The sequence below is a fragment of the Anomalospiza imberbis genome, chromosome 1 (genome assembly GCF_031753505.1).
Source record: "Anomalospiza imberbis isolate Cuckoo-Finch-1a 21T00152 chromosome 1, ASM3175350v1, whole genome shotgun sequence".
NCBI classification, from domain to species: domain Eukaryota; kingdom Metazoa; phylum Chordata; class Aves; order Passeriformes; family Viduidae; genus Anomalospiza; species Anomalospiza imberbis.
In genome coordinates, this window is record NC_089681.1 from 14,527,709 (window position 1) to 14,547,116 (window position 19,408).

The 19,408-nt window shown below is 38.3% G+C and overlaps 1 protein-coding gene and 1 long non-coding RNA gene across 2 annotated transcripts; one reads left to right on the forward strand and one right to left on the reverse strand.

The window, feature by feature from the left end:
- Positions 1 to 1,257: 1,257 nt before the first annotated feature.
- MED30 (mediator complex subunit 30) lies at positions 1,258 to 17,557 on the reverse strand. Its single transcript, XM_068182526.1, has 5 exons — positions 17,449 to 17,557; positions 16,883 to 17,088; positions 15,889 to 16,047; positions 12,680 to 12,790; positions 1,258 to 1,686 (listed from the first exon to the last, which is right to left on the reverse strand). Exons 2-5 carry the CDS (start codon positions 17,054 to 17,056, stop codon positions 1,591 to 1,593), a joined length of 540 nt encoding a protein of 179 aa, XP_068038627.1. The 5' UTR covers positions 17,057 to 17,088; positions 17,449 to 17,557; the 3' UTR covers positions 1,258 to 1,590.
- Positions 2,940 to 7,506, forward strand: LOC137469615 (uncharacterized). The gene is made up of 2 exons (XR_010996616.1): positions 2,940 to 5,941; positions 6,401 to 7,506. It is a non-coding gene; the product is annotated as an uncharacterized lncRNA (long non-coding RNA).
- Positions 17,558 to 19,408: the final 1,851 nt, after the last annotated feature.

Sequence of the window (19,408 nt, forward strand, 5' to 3'; positions counted from 1 at the left end):
AAAGTGATATACAAGAAGCAAATACTGAGAATGGCTAGTTTTCAACCTGACAAATACTAAGAGTAAAGTGCCCTATGGATTTATACTGAAACTGTTGTTCTATGTATCTTTTCATCTGGAGAAAGAGAAAAACAGTACACTGGCAGCATCTGTGGATAACGAAAATTTTCAAGATTATTTTCCGAGCAAACAAAAATTGTGAGGAGTAACAAAGTTAGAACAAAGAAAGATGAAGGTTTATGATTAGCTCAAAATAATGAACTGCTCATATACTCCAAAGTTTACTATGACTGATAGTCATAGGGAAAAGATTAATGAGGTCTTTATTCAGTGCATTCTGGTAAACAAAACCAAAGTATTCCAACCATACATAAATACAGAAATACACCACCAGTCACAGTTGTTCAGAGCCAGCTTCATGAGGGGCAAGACCTGCTTGATGAACCTGACTTCCTTCTACAACAGGGTAACCCACCTAGGTGATCTAGGAAAGCCAGCAGATGTGATAATTTCGGACTTCAGCAAAGCTTTAGGATACTGTCTCTCACAGAAGCCTTCGTGACAAAATGTCCAGCACAGAGCTGGATAACTGAGTTATATGACAGGTAAGCAACTGGCTGATGGGTTGGGCACAAAGCCTTACAGTGAATGGGGCACATCAGGCTGGTGACTGTCACTAGTGGGGTTCTGCAGGGCTCCATCCTTGGTCCTGTGCTCTTCAATGCAGGACTGGAAGGAATACTACGTAAATTTGTGGATGACACTGAATTGGGTGGAGCTTTCTGACCTTGGGGTCAGAAAGGCACTGCAGAGAGATCTCCACAAATTAAAGGGTTGGGCAATCTCCAGCTGTGTGAAGTTTAACAAGGGCAAGTGCCAGATTGTGCACCTGGGATGAGGCAGCCCCAGCTGTGTGTATTGACTGGGGAATGAGAGGCTGGAGAGCAGCACTGAGGAAAAAGACCTGGGGGTCCTGGTCAATTGCAAGTTGAACATGAGCCATCAGTGCCCTGGCAGCCAGGAGGGCCAACCCTGTCCTGGGGGGCATCAGGCACAGCATCACCAGCCAGGCAAGGCAGGGGATTGTCCTGCTCTGCTCTGCACTGCAGATAATATTAAAAAATACTGCAGACTGAATGGCAGTATCTGATTGCTGATTTCAGCCCTCTAGTTTTCTGGAGTAACTTTCCTGTCTTGCAAGTTTTCCTCTCTGTAGAGGCATTTGCACTGCAGAAAAAAAAAAACTGCATATAAACATATGTTTTTATAATTTTTAATTGTATTACAAAGAAAATCCAGAAACACTTAATTTATAAAACCCCCTATCTGCACAGCAATCCAAACTACTACTGTAAATTACTGAGGCTGTACAGCAGAATCGCACAGGTAAAACTTATACAATGAATCTTCTATAAAAAAAAACCAAACACCATTTACATTACTAGCAAATGACCCAACATTTTAATCTTTGAGACTTTTCAAACTTTACTGCAATACAATTATGGAAAAACATGTTACTTCTTAGAAGGATGTTAAGTATATCCAAACAGATTTGTATCTTCTTCAGTTACAAAGATTGATTTTCCTTGTTCAGTTCCTCATTGCCAACATGGCATTTATGTCCCAAATAAGATTTCGTAACTGATCCATGATCTGCTTCAGCTGCTGATTCTTCTGTTTCAGTTTCTGTGGGAAGAGTTTATTAGAAGTTTTTTTTGTGATCCGTTCAAATAGTGCACTCAAAAATACAACAAAAATTACAGCGCTATGAAATGCTATATAAATCTTTTTCTCAGTTGTCAGTGAGCACTATTAGTGGGAGAATACATCCCCTTTAAAGTACATTATAAAAATACAAGAAAGCCTCAAAAGTTAAGGACCATTGCAAGAGGGGGAATGCTGTTTCATTTCACTGCAGCCTTTTATCAAAACACCTGACACCTTCAAAAGCTGGAGGCTTGTGGGCATCAGTCCTCACTTTGAAAAGTCTAAAAGAGTGCATCCTAAGCTGGAAGAAAAAGTTTGGGGAGCAGGTAAATTTATGTGAATATGTGTTTTATAAATTTTGTTTAGAGAAAAATGAGACATTAACAGTACAAGTTTGAACAATGCACAGGGTATAGGTGAAACAAATCAAACTTTTGCAGCCCTTCTGCTGTGTAGGTCAACTGTGATGCTTTAAGAGTCCTGTCTTGAAAAAGGTTTTCCCAAGCATGCTGAATTCTTTAAAATTATATATTTGTTTTTGCAAACTGCAAAAGCATTTGGAGGAACAGCAGAACAGCAAGCTAGCGTTTATTTGGTTGCATAGACAAAACTTAGAAATTATGTCTCTACAGAAGAAAGATCAGGGCATCAAGACATGACACAATTTCCCTAACCTTTCATGTTTCACAATAACACCCCTATTTATTGTTTCATTTATTCATTTTCCTGCTCAAATCAAAGCTGTTGAGAACTAAGTTAGGTTGTTGTTAACAGTACACAGTTTGTCCTTTATTTCATTCTGATTTGATAAGATGTCAGCCTTCCAACATTAGAGATCAAACTATTCATTAGGGAAGTCTGGAGTTCCAAGTAAAGTAAAAGCACAGGAAAGACTTGCTGCCATCAAAACAGAACAAAATGTTTCAGGTTTGATGTAACTTTGTTATTTGCACTACACAAAAGGCAATACATTGAAAGTGTGACTCAAATCAGTAATACAACTGAAGTTACTGGAACAGAGAGAAAATGAAGCAATATCCTAAAAATTAGTCTCCCGAATTTTGATGCAGTCAACACAGTAATATTTTTAAATTGCCAGCTGGTCAGCTGGGAAAGAAGTCCACAGAAAAAAAAAGAAGCCTATTCACTTGAGATCTGTAAAAACAGACTGCAGTAGTATGGTAATTAGGTTAGATTACATGGGAACATAGTAAGGGAAATACTCCTAAATACAGATTTGCTGGACAATTCATGTGCACTAACATGGAATTCCTAACCAAGCATTTGACAGGCTAAAAAGTGTTTTAAAGGTAAATATGTGCATTTATCTAATGCTTTCTTTCTTTTCCATTTGCTGATCCAAGGCTTCACAACATACAGAAGAGATTCAGCTCCTAACTAAAGACAAGAGAGAAAGCTGAGAAGCATGTAGTTACCACAGCATTGAAATGACAGAATTGGAAGGGTCCTCCTACCAAAGGTCATAAATGCAAGATCCTGATGCTTGAGAAAGCACAAGAGGGTTGAGATAAATGAGCATGTTCATACCTGTGGCATTTTAAAACATAACTCTGTTTGCCATCCTCAACATCCAATCCTGGAGAAATCAGTGACCGTTACATCAAAACTACTAGTTTAATGCAAGCTGTAGCTCCTTCATACAGAGGCCATGCCATTTCAAGGTATTTCAAAACCTTCATCAATGGAAATGAAGGCTGAACAGTTGATGATGGTAATTAAAGTCACAGACAGAAATAAGAACCATTGACCACTGAGAAATAGACTGTTTTCTCTCTCCATCCATGTCTAATTGTACTGTTAAGTACTGTTACTCACATGAACTTTGTGTAAGTTATGCCCAAAAGACTCATCCTGTAATACTGTTTTCCTTTCTTGGGAAAGTATTATGACACTGTAAATTGTTTGATCTTTATTTGATGCTGCTAGACAGGGGAACATTGAGACTGAATTTCAACTGTTTTCAAAGCATCTGTGAGGACAAGAAGTATAAATTTGTTTATTTATCTGAAGATAATTTTAGATCCTCATCTTTACTGAAGAGCTAATTTCTTTTCTGGAGCCAGAAAAAACATCTAAGATGAAGCACCATCCCTGAGTTGCTAGGCTGTTAAAAGAATAAAGAGAGGAGAAAAAAATCTACTTCAGAGAGCACAGTCTCCTAATTGAAATGCATACAGTGATCTTTGTTACTGATCTTTGACAGGCAGTGGTCCACACCACGAAGTACTACATAATTAATATGTTCTGCACCACTGGAAGTGCTGGCCTCTGCTTAAGACTTTGCTGAGCCATTAAGAACATCTCAACTCAAGCCTAACCTTGAAAAGATAGGTGAAATGGCCTTCTTGGGAAATGGGCAAAATTTTTAAGCAGCTTTTGCAGCAGTGACAAATTTTCATTTGAACAGATTGCTTGCAAGTTGTCTCCCACTCTTTCCTCCTTCTGTTGAAATGACTTAGTTGAACTCTAGACTGCTTCTCAGGATTAACAGTTGTATGAAACAAGAAAAAGTACTTCATCCTACATACATGCTACAGCTTCTGACTTTATCTGTTTTTAGATAGCACAGGGAAAATCTATGAGGCAGTTTATAATGAGCTTAAAGAGACCTAAATTCAAGTTAATCTGTCAGGCCTGTTTCTGTTAGTTCCTCTTTGTCAGAAAAGTGATCTGACTGAAAACCTAGCCTAGGGGGTCTTCTTTGGTGATACTAATTTTCAAAGGGGCCCATTTTGACTGATCTTGCAAGTATTATGGCCATTGTGATGGGGCTGGCAAGGACTGCACCTTCCAGTAACCAATGAGACTTTAGCTGGCTTAGGTCAGGTAGGTCATTTATGAAAACATTTACTGTAGCACAAAACCCACATAAATGAAACAAAGTGGGAGAACCATAACATACATCCAGAAAACAGCTGTCTTTCAAGGAAGAAAAGCTGCTATAAAGAACCTGCCATGTTTCATACAGATTTGGATTCAGAAGGACACAGAAATTGCAACTTTGATTGAAATTATTTTTTTACCAGAAGTCATTTTTGCTTCACTTGCATTTCATTAGAAATCAGCGCTGTCTAGACCAATTCACAACTTATGACCAGCGATGTATCAGAACCTTCCTTTGCACAGTATTCTTGTCTCTCTCCTTATTTTAAGCTCATGTATCCTTCAAATTTTAAAACTAAAACATCACTGTGAGTCATTATGCTGAATTCAACCCATTTGTTAGAAATCCCTTATTCAGGCAAAGAAAATAATGTAAACACTGTGGAAGAGTAAGATCATATTCCAAGTGGTGCTTCTAAAAACATCAACAGTACTTGTCTAAGTTGTACAGGCTCTTCTTCTGCTTAAGGAAAAAAACAAGCAAAGATCTGTTTCCATCTTGAAAATCTTATACTGAAGACCATTTTCCTGAGTGCTGTGCCAGCTATGGTTTTTACCTGCTCTATTCAAGATCTACAACAGTGCAGGCCAGAAGGACATCTCAATGTCTCACTGTAACATTAAATATTAATAACCACAGTACCTTTACTTGCATAAATCTTAGCAAAATTTTAAAAAATTACATTTACTTTGTTGATTAAGATTCTACTACAGAGAACTTGGATCACATTCTTTCTCAGGAGTATAGAATCATGGAACAGTTTGGGTTGGAAAGGACCTTTAAAGATCATCTAGTCCAACTCTGCAATAAGCAGGGACATCTCCAACTAAATCAGGTTGCTCAGAGCCCAGTCCAACCTGACTGTGAATGTTCCCAGGGATGGGACATCCACCACCTCTCAGGACAAGTGCTTTATCACCCTCAGCCTAAAAAATGTCTCCCTTATATTTAATGAAAATTGTCCTTCTTTTAGTTTAAAGCCATTATCCCTTGTCCTATCACACCAGGCCATGCTAAAAAGTTTGCTCCCATCTTTCTTATAAGCCCCCTTTAGGTACTGAAAGGCTTCTCTAAGATCTCCCTGGTGTCTTCTCTCCTTCAGACTGAACAGCCTCAACTCTCCACCTTTCCTCATAGAAGAAGTGTTCCATCCCTCTGATAATTTTTGTAGCTCTTCTCTGAGCCCACTCCAACAGGGCCATGTCTTTCCTGTGCCGAGGAGCCCAGAGCTGGACACCATACTCATGTTACTCCTTTTGACCACTCAACTGCTGTAGGAAGTGATTCTTGAAAGCCTTATGAAGGTGACAGTGACCTCCATGTTTCCAGGTAGCTAAGCCCAAGAAATTCTTACAGAAACACAATGTTTGTAATAGGAATGTGACATTTATACTGTTCTTTTTTTTAATGAATCCTTCATAATGAAATCTCTCACGTATGAAGGTGGAAAAATCTGCTTCTTTCCTTTGGTAGTTAAGAGACTATCACAATGTTATATGCATATAGCATATATTATATAATACATAGCTGGAAAAAATGTGATGGAAAAAGTGCCCTCAACACTTTGCTCGAACTCTCTTAAAGCTGCCAAGTAGTGTCTTAACTTATGGCTGCTCAACTGATACCAAGGCTCATTTTCCATCATAATAAATGCATATATCAATCTACTTATAGTGTTTTTTCCAAAGGGATAAAAAAATATTCATCACTAATACAGTAACTGCTGTGCAATTAAACATTAACACACTCACTGTCCAGTATCTACAGCTTTTCCTGATGTCATCACAGGCATAACTGTTCTACACTTAGCAGAAATAAGAGACTGAGTTTTCTGCCTTGCACCTCACCTGACAGCTGAAAGGAAAACTGCTCCTTCTGCATGTGTAACCATGTGTTCCTGAAACAAACAGAAACATCACTGACAGCCTGTGCTTTGCTGCAAGCTCAATACTTCTCACCTATTGACCCAGACAGGATTGTATTTATCCACTGATCTGCTGTTCTGAGAGGAATAAGCACCTTCATTCAAATAGATGGATGTTTGCTTCATACCAATTATTTATCGTTTGACAATGAGGTCTGAGGTCTTATTTACCGAGTACCATCTAAACTCTGTAGCTTGTAATGGAATTATTCATTCCCCAAGGTGCTTCTCTACCACACTTCTCAGTGTTACATCCCCATTCTTTATATGAAAATCCTACAGATCCATGATCCTCAGTTACAGATGGCAAACTCAGTCACATGAACACTACAGATAAGACTCCAGTACTGCCAACTTTGTCCAAAGATATTTAAGATTCATATTCATCTCTAAACTTTGTATTTTAACAGCTTCCCACATATTCAAAGCTACCATGAGCCATAAGGGGAAGAATCAACAATTACCACAGATAATTTGTGGCAGAGAAAAAAAAAATTACCTTCCAAGAGCTGTCTTAGTTAATTACTCACTACACACAATAAATCCTTCCTTCTCATTCCCAAATTACCTGCTTACTCAACAGTCTAATGCCAGTTATGCAATACATAAACCAGGATTTTTATCATCTTATTTACTACCATACTGATTCAATCTACATAGTGCCTAGTCTGCCACAAAAGTAGAGAAGCCCAAAGAACTCTTCCAGTATAGAAAGTGGGAAGGAGGGAAGAGGAACGAAATGTGATAATGCAATAGAGGTTGTATAATATACATCTATATGAGAACAAAAGGGGACAATTGGGATTTTACAAGCAGCTTTATGCTCACCTTTTCCTGTTTTCAACTTTGTAAGCGTGATATGGTTTTGATATGGATGCAATGTGAAAAATTTTGTGTGCAACATTTTATGCAAAACTGAAAAGGAAATAATTCATTATCTGGAATAAAAATACATCTGAATGCTGAGAAAGTTGGTTTATAACAAGACCACCTTACTTCATTTTCTACTGGAGAGGCAGGATATGCTCCTGATGACAAAGGAAACATTTCAACTCATTTGCAAGAAAGACAAGGAGGGGGATCCAGAAAACTACAGGCTACTCAGCCTAACTCTTGACTCCAGAAAGACTGTGCAGCAAATCTGTCAGAAAGTCCTATCCAGACACATAATGATAAGGTGACTGGGAACAGTCATACTGGATTTCCTACAGATGCCTTGTGCCTGACCAACATGACAGCCTTCTATCGAGAAATGACTGGCTGTGTGGCAAGGGGAGAGCAGGAGATTTTCTCCACTTTCATAAAGAAAAATCATTCATTAGTCAGGCTTTTGACACAGCCTGTCATTGCCTTTGAGCAAATTGGAGAGATGTGGTTTGGATAGGTAAATTACTGGGTTGATGGAAAACTGGCTGGACTATGGGATTCTAAATGCTGGGAACATCAGCATTAAGATCAAGTGCTAGCTGGTCACTCTTCAAGTTTCTCAGGTTTGATACTAAGGTGAATATTCTTAATATCCTCATTAATGACTAATCCACACTTAATGACCTAATCACCATATCAGAGCTATCAAACTGGTGGACAATGCCAAACTGGGGAAAGTGAAAAATATACTCAGTGGTAGGATATCAGATTAAGAGTGACCTCAACAGGTGGGAAAGGCAGGCCAACACCTATCTCAGGAACTTCAATTAAAGCAACATCCTACATCTGCACACAGTATAAACTCATACAACAGCACAGGCATATGGCTGACTGAATAGAAATGAAATTTGCAGAAAAGGATCTGAGGTCCTTTTAGATACTCTCTAACAAGTTTAACATGAGTCGTCAGCAGATATTTTTTGCAACAAGGAAGACAAACTGCACTCTGCCCTATATTAGCTGGAGTGTACCTATCAGGTCAGGTGAGTACGTCTCATACTCTATTTGCTCTGGAGAATGACTGTCCAATTTGGGGATCAGTACAAGGCTCTATCATACTGGATAATGCCTAGTGGAGGGCCACCACAATAATTAAAGCTGTGTTTGTTCAATCTCAAGCAGAGAAGACCAGAGGACATGATCACAGTGCTGTCTTCAGCCACTTAGTGAAGCTCAGAAAAGACAAAACTGGACTCTTCTTGAGTATACACAGCAAAAGGATGAGGGGCAGTGAATATACAAATTATGACAAAGAAAATTCCAATGTAAAATTAGGAAAAATTTCACAGTAAAAGTCAACCATTAAGAAGGGCCCAGAAAAGACAGAATTTCAATCCTTATAGGTATTTGAAATGCTGGAGCATGGACATGAGTTGAAGCACCTGGATCTAACTTTGCTGATTGACCCTGTCTTGGGCTGGGGGCTGAACCAGATAATCTCCAGACCTCCTACTAAGCCTAAATTCCTCTGATCCTACCATTGCAGAGAGTCAGTTTGGGTACTCAAAAAATCATGGAATTGTCTCCAGTGCAGATTAATCTGCCCAGAAGGTGTCTGAGTAAAGAATTCTTCCCCTCTTGCCAAAGCGTTCCTTTGTGCACACACATATTTTGGGCAAAAAAGGACTCTACACATATAAAACCAATTAAAATACATGTGAATAGAGTGAAAGGTAGTTTAAAAGGAACTTAGGTTTTCTGCATAGTCCTAAACAGCATCAGCTGCAAGGCACAGTGTTTGTGCTATCAAAAAAAGCCCAGAGCTAAACTTGTTACTTAAGCTTAACTTAAAAGTCTGTCATGTAGATTGCCTTTTTCTCTCTTAGCAAGATCAGTGTTAAACACTTAACAAACACTAGTTAAGAATATAAAATAAGATTGTTTTCTAAAGGGCTACCTGGAATGCCCAAATGCTATTTTGCTTTGTTTTCACCCAAATGTACTTACACTACTGATTATGTGATGGTTTTCCTAAGTGCTTCATTGACACCAGACCTACAGCATGAATGAAACCTAAGCTGTACTTGCTCCATTTCTAAAAGTGAGCAGTAAAGAAAACCATTGATAGGGCAGCAAAAGAGATTAAATCATTCTCAATTTTTGATTTGGTATTTCTCTTTCAAGTCCTGCCAAATGTACTGCAAAACCACAGACTGAAGGTGAGCCTATCTTGAAAATAATAGTGATGATTCTATACTTAAAAGAAAAAAAAACTTAATAGACAGAACATTGAACACTTGAAAAACATGAACAGAAGAGAGGAAATCTTGGTAACATCTTCCACTTGCTGCAAATAGATTAATTTCAATGAAAACTGGATCAAGACATGTACTAAAAGACCTATTCAAGTGCTAAACTGATTCTGGAACAGTAATCTATTCCAAAAAATTCAACCACCTCAACAATTTACAAGCCCAGAAAGCATATACAGATAAAAAAGAATAAGCTACATTTTTGGGAACTGCAGGAGAGAATTGTTTAAGAGAAGAGATAGAGGTAGCCAATGCTCAAGAAATGGTTTGTTTTGTAATAATGGCAGAAGCTTCTTATTGTGGGCAAAACTCCCTTGTGCTATGAAGCTTAATAGGTTTTATTTAAACCTACAGTTGCTAATTATTACTGAATTGCTAAGACAGAAATCCGTTGCCTTGTAAACTAATCTATATTTTAAATTAACAGACAAGTACTTACATAGCCAAGGTCAGCACATTAATCTTTCTCGCCTAAAAGGTAGTTCTAATACAGCAGAATAATTATGTAAGACCAAAAGGTGTCACAGCAAACCAACACAAAAAGCTCCTGCAGATTTTAGGAACTCTGTTGCATCAACAGGTTCTCCTGCCCCCTGAATGAGACGGTGAGCATAGGAAGTACCTGATGCTCCCCTCTCCCTCCTGAGGATGCTCCCTTCCCAGACACCTGCAGTAGTAAAGGAAAGCTGCTATTTTTCAAGTCAGTGGTTCATGGAATGAGGACATTTTGATGTGAGAATATATGATCCACAAAGTTTATAAGAGCTACTGCTAGTTTTGCCAGTGCTCCACACAGTGGGGCAGTTGACATACATCCAGAGCCACTAAAGATATCAGACTGGCTGGGATATCATGGCAAGAAGGGCAAAATTAAGAGATCCATGGCAGGTGTAAGAACCAATTCAAATATCACAGTAGTGTCAAAGTCTTGGGTTATTGCAACAGTGATTTTTTAGTACCAATAGCATGTGAGACTGAAAAAAATAATGCCTATCACAGCAAAAAGGATTAGGTGAGAACAGGACAAGGAGCTGAAGGAAGAAAAGATTTGGTCAAGAATATAAAAAGCTTCTTTAACTACCATGTTGGTTTCCCTGTCACACTATTTTTGTCAACAATATGTATTACTGAAATTTTCCTAAAATTAATTCATCAAATTGAGTTGGATGTGGACATTACACACTAGAGAGGACTGAAGAGCTGTCAGGTGTGCCAGCTAAGAACCAGAGCAAGCCCTCCTTGAACCCAGCAGCCACTGTTAGAAATTAGACCAATTATCTGATTCTAGTGCTTTTTCTTTGCAAAAAAAGAATTTATATATTTCTAGTCATAAAAGCATTACCTAGTCTGTAATGTATTAAAATTTGAACTTTGAAAATGGTAGTAAATGTGCTTATACAACTGGAGGGAGACAAAGAAAAAATCAGTGAACTTTCAAAAAACAAGAAGCTTAACTTTCTTGTGCTGCAGTTACTAAGTATTTGTCCATAAGAATACTAGAGAAAGTTCAACTATCTTGTGAAGATTTACTGTGGAAAATCTGGAAATTAGGTCTAGGCATTTAAGTATAAATACAGGATTTCACCCTATATTTACGTGAAAATTTCAATGCATTCTTAATTACCAGTTTGCTACCAATGGTCCTGTAACACCATCAACCTTTTTAAAGTTCAGAACTCTTCATAAAAATGTATGAAATTATTTTCACAAGATCACACCAAGGAGGTTTAAAACCACATTAGCATACAAGTACAACAACAAGGGCAAAACCATGTCACAGAACTATTAAAACCACAGCAAATATGGACAGTTAAGCTTATTAATACCTAAAGATTGCAAATAAATGTGCATTAATTCACAGTACAACATTACATATAATATAATATATTCAACCCTGCTACATCAGCAGTGAAGAGAAAGATTACAACAGGAGAGCTGACAACTGCATTTCTCTAAATTCACATAGTCCTCATTTCCTACTGTACAATACACATGCACTTTTCTAAATAAATTGATTATGAAAAATTAAATACATGTATGATTGGGGAAGACAAAATAAAACATTGGAAATATTTTAAAAGCCAAAAATCCATCAAATATTCATCCCATAAATAAACATTTTATCTACTTATTTCTTTTGTTCAGTTATTTTTGTAGATTATAACTCCTTTTTACTGAGCATTTGCAGATATTACAGCCATAGAAATATTTATTTAATCTATATTTGTATTTTACAGATTGAAGAAACAATGCTCAAAATTGTGGTCTGGTAAAACTATGCATTTTTAATCTCTGTATTACATTAGCTTTTAGTACAGCATAATTTTTTTTAGATTTGAATCCCTCTTCAGTAATTGTACCCATTGCACAATGCCACTCAAACAGAAAATTTAACATTTTAACTCATTTAACATTTATAATTCATAGTACATTTTTTCTGAATGTGCCAAGATTCAATAAATGTTCCTCTTTACAAAAGGAACAGTCTTCCTCAAACTGTCAAAATCCAGAAGGTAGACCCGAAAATTCTTTACCAATTCACATAATTGTAATAATATTTACACATCTGGTGTTCACATCAATTATTTTACACCTAAGATAAGTTTTGAAGATAAATTACTTCAATGGGCACCTTAATTCAGTTTGTACTGTCAATATCTAGTGGATTACACATAAACATATCACACTGTATTCATAAGAATATATGTCTGTTTTAAAAGAGACACAAGTTAGGATTGTTAGGAAACCCAATTGTTAGGAAACTCTACTGTCAGAGGTACAGCTAAAACCTAGTTGTTTAACTAAAAGGTCAATACTGAAATATTTATTAAAAAAAGTATTTATCTCCAGTTTTGATGGCAGTCATCACACATTCCGTATTTAGTACAGCAATCTAGTAATTTAGGCTTTGTAACGTGAAAATGACATTTCTCAGTTTATGCAAATTAATTTCAACTTTGTTACCTTATTTACTTCCATGATTTCCCTTCTCTCTTCACTAGCAAAACGAAGCTGATTTGCAGCACCACGATCATCATGTTTGGAGCCATCTTCTTCAACATATGGAATAAGCTGCTGTGAAGACAAGAAACATCAGCTTTAGGAAAAAAAAAAAAAAAAGAAAAAAGAAAAAAAGGGAAAAAAAGAAAAAGAAAAAAAAAAGAAAAAATCAAATCCAGGATATACATATGGTACTACCATTTTCTCCACAGGCTCTAACTGCCCAAGAGAAAGCAGAGACAAGCCTGCTTGCCACCTCAAACCTAAAGGCCTAGCAATGACCTCAGTTGCTTCTCCAGGAAAACAATGTGTTTCAAAAAGACACAATCTCACACATTACCAAGCCTAGACCAAATAAATTTTGTAGCTGCAGGAAGAAGCCAGTCTTTCCATTTTAAGATGTTTGTCATAGATAATCCTTGTAGTTTCAAATTCTACAGACTGGGATTTTAACATTTATTATTCCACACAAAGAAATAAAACCACAAACATAAAGTTAACATTATGATAAGTCATTTTAGTGATATACTGAACATAAATATGACTGACTTTACGTAGCTACTTGGCTAATACTCTAGTTATGTCTTGCTATTCTAATGAGCCTCTGTTTGGCTACTCTTAAGACCAAGCCCAAAGTTACCTAAAATTAGTTTTTCTGTAAGTATTTCTCACCATGCTCTCCTCAGACACACAGAATTATAGTTTGGTTTAGGCTGGAGAAGACCATAGTGCACTGTCTTTTCTGTAAGCTTTGACAAAGCCAAAATTCCTTTATTCAGAATTTCTAAATAAATACTACTATATGTTTCCTAAAAAATAAATCAAAAAGAAACATACTTGATACAAAACAAATACTTGCTTCTGTATCAGAACACTCCCAAGCTACTAATAATTTCTTAAAAATAATACATCCACCAAGTCCATAGTCCAACATTGATTTTTCTGTCCTGAACTATGCAAAATTATATCCGTGTTCACAAACACACTACAGACAAATGGAAGACTAATACTAATAAAAGTGAGCAAGAAGGCATTAGTTTAAAAGCCTGGGAGCAAGTTGCTCATCAAGTCCATATTAACTTCTTACTTAGGTTGGGGTGCAATATTACAAAGTGTTCAGGGCCTCCAGCACTCTGAAGGAAAACTTATTTTGATTTAACACACTAAAAATGTAATTTCCTTCTATACAAAAATTTTTGCAGCCATTCTTATAAAGCTTAGCAAAATGGACAAAAGCTACCACACTAAACTCTGCCGTGAAAAAGTAGCAAATGATGACTACTTACTACATTTGCAAACCATAAAGAAGATGTAGTAAGGCTGTTATTTGCTCTTGGAAAAAAACTCTCTCTGATTGAAAAATAAAGAAGCACTCAAAGTAGAACATTTATTTAAAACTTCCTTATCTTTCAGAAAAGGCAATAGATAAAAAAAACAAACAAACAAAAAAAACCTACCAAGAAAAGCTGAACTATACCTAATACGCAAAAAAAAAGAAGAAAATTTGATCTTTGTAGGCAGATCTCCTTCACAATTATCTCATGCCTTGCTATGTTGGTTAACAGAAAGCTAATAATACATATTACAGATTAAAAAAATTATGAAAATATTTATATCAATAAAAATGGAATAAGCAATACTAGTAGGTATGGACTTCTCTTGACTGTACAAAAATAAAAAAGTTTTGTTGCTATTCTGTAAAGACATAGTTAGAATATCGGCCACTAAATAATACAATTGAGACTATTACTGAACTACTGGAAGAAGAATTTAAGAAAACTGATCCAAGAGGAATGGTGTGCCACTATCATTCACTCTAACCAATAAAAACATGAGGAGGCAGGCATCTACTAAGTTCAGAGAAGAAAAGACTATGAAGATTAAAAAAAAAATACCCCAACTATCAATAAAAAATTCTGCTGTGACTAAGTTATCAGTGAAAGCTTGCATTAAAAAAGCCTGAAGTGACTACTTATTTTCTCTATGGAGATTCTTTTCCATCCTGATAATGGGAAAAAAATGTGAAAAGTTAAAGGAAAAAACCAACCAAACACCACACCATTCCACTTTTATGGGAAAATAAGACAGACACACGAAAAGCTTTTAAAGAGGACACAAGTATTTGGTTATTGCACACAAGTTCAACACACTGTGAAAACAGGTTTTATTTTCTTAAATGAGAAAATTAACTTATTCCCCTGCTTGCTGTCAGGTTTCCAGATACAATTTTATGAAACCCTTGTCAAAAGTCAGCAACAATTAACTGAAACAGTAGTCTAGAACAGACTGTACAGAATGGACTTCTTCATTTCTTTACTCCTGTTCAGTTAAGAGACTCACACTTCAAATATAATGCCTGTATGATTAAAATTCAATGGACAATCAAAAGTCCATTAATAAAGTTGCCTCAGAATCCAGAGGTCAGTAATTAAAGAATGTCAAAGTTCTGGTTAATATAGAGCAGGAACAACTCAAATTGTAACAAAACTCAGGGTTTACAAGTATTACTAGAAATTAGAAACAACTTATACAGAAGATGACATTTAAGATTTTATGAATAACAACAGTAATATTAAGAAAAACTTTGGCCTCCCTGGAAGTTTTATGTTGTATTTTTTCTATCACCACTGCACATTTAGGTTTGGTTCATACTGGCCAGCAGGTTAGGAATAGATGAGTGAGGGAACTATGGAGGCACAGACTATTGGCCAGAGAAAGTAAATAATACTTATTACTCAGGAGCCAGGTTGACAGGTGAAAGCTTGAAGCAGGCTTTTCCCCACTTTTTTCCACTTCTTGTAAAAAATTTGCCCTGATCTTTCTTTTACTAGAGGAAACAAATTGGTGAAGGTACCAAGGAGCCAGAGGAAAAAGGTTAAAATTTTAAATTAAGCGTACTTTCACAGAATCACAGAATCAATTAGGCTGGAAAAGACCTCTAAGACCAAGTCCAACTTATGATAGAACACTGTGTCAACTAGACACTAAATTTCACAATCTTTCAACAAACTCTAATTAATAAACAGTCCATTAGCAGTCCATTAACAGTCCACTGAATAATTCCAGTATCATTAAAACTTGTTATGAGTCTCCTGCAACTGAGGAAGATGAATGATCTGCTATCCAGAGTGGTTATTCTGATTTACAATTTATACATAAATAAAGATACTTACTTCTATGGGAACAGGATCAAGGCCAGCACAGTTTTCATTACATTTGTCATAGACTAATCTCAGTTTTCTGAAGAGTATTGATAGCTGACGGAGATGTTCCTGCAGCTTTGCCAGTCTGTCTTGATATGTTGCAGTATGGTAAGTAACACCATTTGGTAACTTAGAGAACCAAAACATGAAAAATATTAAAAGTTTCTGTCACATGAAATAAAGAAAGATATCAGACAGGTTTCTGTGTATTTTAAAATAAGACAATCACACTTTTCTTACAGTAATCACTGAAATGTTTATTTTCTTTACTAGCAAAATTACATATTCTATGTGCTCAATTACTGCTGTCAAACACCCTTGTGTATTCTACACATTGGTCATCATCAATCCCTCTGACTTTTCAATGAGTGTCTTCACAATGCCTAAATATGACACTGTTGTGACTGGGGTTGAGATTTTGTGTCTCAACCACAGGCCACTCAATTCAGTGACACAAGAGTCATGAAAATACAGAAGGACTGAGAATGATTATTTATCTTGTACTCTCCACAGAGAAAACACAACAGAAGCTTGTATGTTTTCTCAGTAAGTAGACACAAATAAGGATTATGCTGTTCTTCCTAACAAAAAAAAAAGTTTTAGGTTGAAAATATTACAGAAAATATCAAAGAAAATTCCTCTAAATTTACTCCCCATATGTTAATGTAAATAGAGAAACATAACTAACATATGAACAGACTTCACTGTACATAAAAGAAACCACAATTACTAAGCGTATTGAGAGTTTTTTTATTGGGAGGGCAATGACAATTCAGCATTTCTGAATTTCACTTAATGTAAGCAAATATATTAAGAGTAGTACTCACTTCTTCAACCAATCCTCCTTTTCAGAGCAGTTTGATCGAGTTTTCTGAACATCCCAAGGCGTCTCCTGAGTCTATATATACTGGCAGTCGGTGATAAGAACATGGCAAGTTGAGTGTATAAAATAGTTACTTCTCACCTGCATGTTCCTCAGTAGCTGGAAGATTTCCATGGTTCGAAAGACAATGTCCTGCACGGTCTCCTGGCCGATGCGGCAGAGGGAAGCCGTGTTCACCTCCCTGGCAGCCTGAGCCTGGGTCCCGGAGAAAGCGCCCGGCGGCATCCCTGCCCCGGCCAGAGGGGGGGTCGACATCTCCCGGCCTTGACCGGTCACACTACGGCAAGCTGCACAAAGACGTGATGATGGCACCGTCAAATACTTGTTTGACTCTATCCTAGCAAACTTCTGCAGGGTGGCTATCCCACTCCTTTTCCCCGTACGCGGCTCTGTCCAACAGATGAGGCCGGCTCAGGGCAGCACCCCTCGGATACCGCTCCCTGACCCCCCGAAGCTTTGCCGGGCGGTGGAACTGGCGATGCCCCTCACGCACCTCCTCCGGTCACAGCGGTCACTGGGCTCGCCCCTGCCCCGATCCGTCCCAAGCGGAACACGATGGAGGTTTTGCCCAGCTCCAGCAGGCAGAACCGCAGCCCTGGGCTCCGGAACCTGTACCTGCCCGACCACTCCTCCCTCCGCTGACCCACCTGCTCCCGGGGCGAAGCGGTGCCCCGGCACGCAGCGTTCCCCGCCCCGCGCTCCTGCCCGGGCCCGGGCCCGGCCCCGCCGCACTCACGCCGTGCCCCGGATCTGCAGGCGGAAGCGCTTCCCGGCGCCCGGCGCCGTCACAGCCGGCGGGCGGCGGCGGCAGGCGGGGCCGGGGCTCTGCCGCGCCGGTTTGGGGCCGCCCCTGTACCGCTGCTCTCCGTCGAATATCTGGCTCGGGAGCTGGGGCGTTTTCCTGGCTTGCTGAACCCAGTGCGGGTTTGCGGGCAGGTCAGCCAGCATGCGGGCTCTTGAGTTTGAAAAGTTTGGTCAGAATCCCCAGGCATATTCACGCATTCCCACCACCCCTCTGATTCATAGAATCATTGAACAGTTTGGGTTGGAAGTGACCTTAAAGACCATTTAATTCCATTTAATCTTGTGCCGCCTTCCACTAGACCGGGTTGCTCAGAGCTCCATCCATCCTGGCCTTGAACACTGGCAGGAACGGGGCAGCCCCAACTTCTCCGGGCAGCCTGTCCCGTGAACCACCACCCTCACAGTTAAAGATTTCTTCCTAACACCTAAACCTACTGTTTTCCCATCTCAATCCATTCACCCTTATCACTAAAGTTCAGGATGAAGAGTCCCTCTCCACCTTCCTTTAGGCCCCTTCACATACTGGAAGGCTGCATGAGGTCTCCAGGCTGAGCAGCCCCTACCCTCTCAGCCTGTCTTTGTAGGAGAGATGCTCTAGTCCCAGTCACACTGATAAATGGCTGAATATCTGTTTTGAGGGATAAGTATGTATTGTCAGTATACACTTTAAAACCTGTGCTAATTTTTTGGCTTTATGGGTGTGCTGCTATTCCTTCCTGCATAGATATATTACTGCTAATACAGAAAAGCCTTAACGTTTGGCCTTCCTGTGTCACAGTATTTGCATGGATATAAAGCAGCCCCGAGTGCTTGTACCACACTAGTACAATTGAGGCATTTTTGAAGCACAGACAAGGCCTCCTCCGTGAGGGAGAGGGAACATCCTCAAAAAGAAGACAGGCAGGTTCTGTGAGGCCTGACAGAAACAAGCTGTTTCTAGAATAGCTAATGCTGTTTGCCTAACAAAAAAAAAATGTTCTTATGCAAAAATCAGTAAGTACCAAAGTTTCTCTATCTTTTCCAATTGACATCATATCTAGGACTCTGTATTTGAGTGATTGTGGCAGTATCTAAATATGCAGAAGAGAACATTTATATACCTGCAACTTCTAATGAATTCTTAGTAAAGATAGTTGTGCTATATTAAAACTCATCTTACAAATTATCTTTTGTATGAAATGTGTTGCATTTGTAATGCTGTAAAAATAAATCAGAAGTTTGATGTGTGCTATACGGCCTTTGTTAAAGAAAGAAGAAAGCAGTCAATGAACATTCAGGAACAGAACCATATAAACTTGCTGTCAGAGGCATTTTGCTTCATAAAACATTTTTTACCTCAGAAACAGACTACTGAGGGGAAAGAGCACCCCCTTTCCTAAACTGGAGATTTTTGCTGCCTGGCTAAGTTCTCCCTAGCACTCTGCCCACTCTGCACTCTCAAGGTGCAATATAATAGCTATATTTTAGCAAAGATCTTAGCATAAAGGATACAAAAGTGGTTTCTTAAGCAGAGAGGAAAAATGGTTTATAGAAATAAGAGGAGGATATTTTCAGAAAGCAAAAGAACATCCCATGGTGTCTAGCTAGACAGTGCTTGGGAAGAGCAGCCTCTGGAGAACTTCAAAGGGCTTGTTTGAAGGTTTGCTTCTCATTTCACTGTACACTAAGAAAATGATACAAGAACTGTTCAAGTGTTGAGCACAAAGGATATTGTTTTCATCTTCTGATTGCATGCCCAAGAGCTCTGTTCACAGTGCTTAACTTGCTGCCTCAAATCCAATGGCATAAGAGTAATGATGGATT

What these genes read in the sequence shown, in the direction of transcription:
- MED30 (XM_068182526.1), bottom strand. Translation starts at nt 17,056, where the DNA reads ATGTCGACCCCCCCTCTGGCCGGGGCAGGGATGCCGCCGGGCGCTTTC. An exon ending in TTGATCCTGTTCCCATAGAA is followed by an intron (nt 12,791 to 15,888) that starts GTAAGTATCTTT and finishes TTGTCTTCACAG; the next exon opens with CAGCTTATTCCATATGTTGA. An exon ending in AAATCATGGAAGTAAATAAG is followed by an intron (nt 1,687 to 12,679) that starts GTAACAAAGTTG and finishes CTCTTCCCACAG; the next exon opens with AAACTGAAACAGAAGAATCA.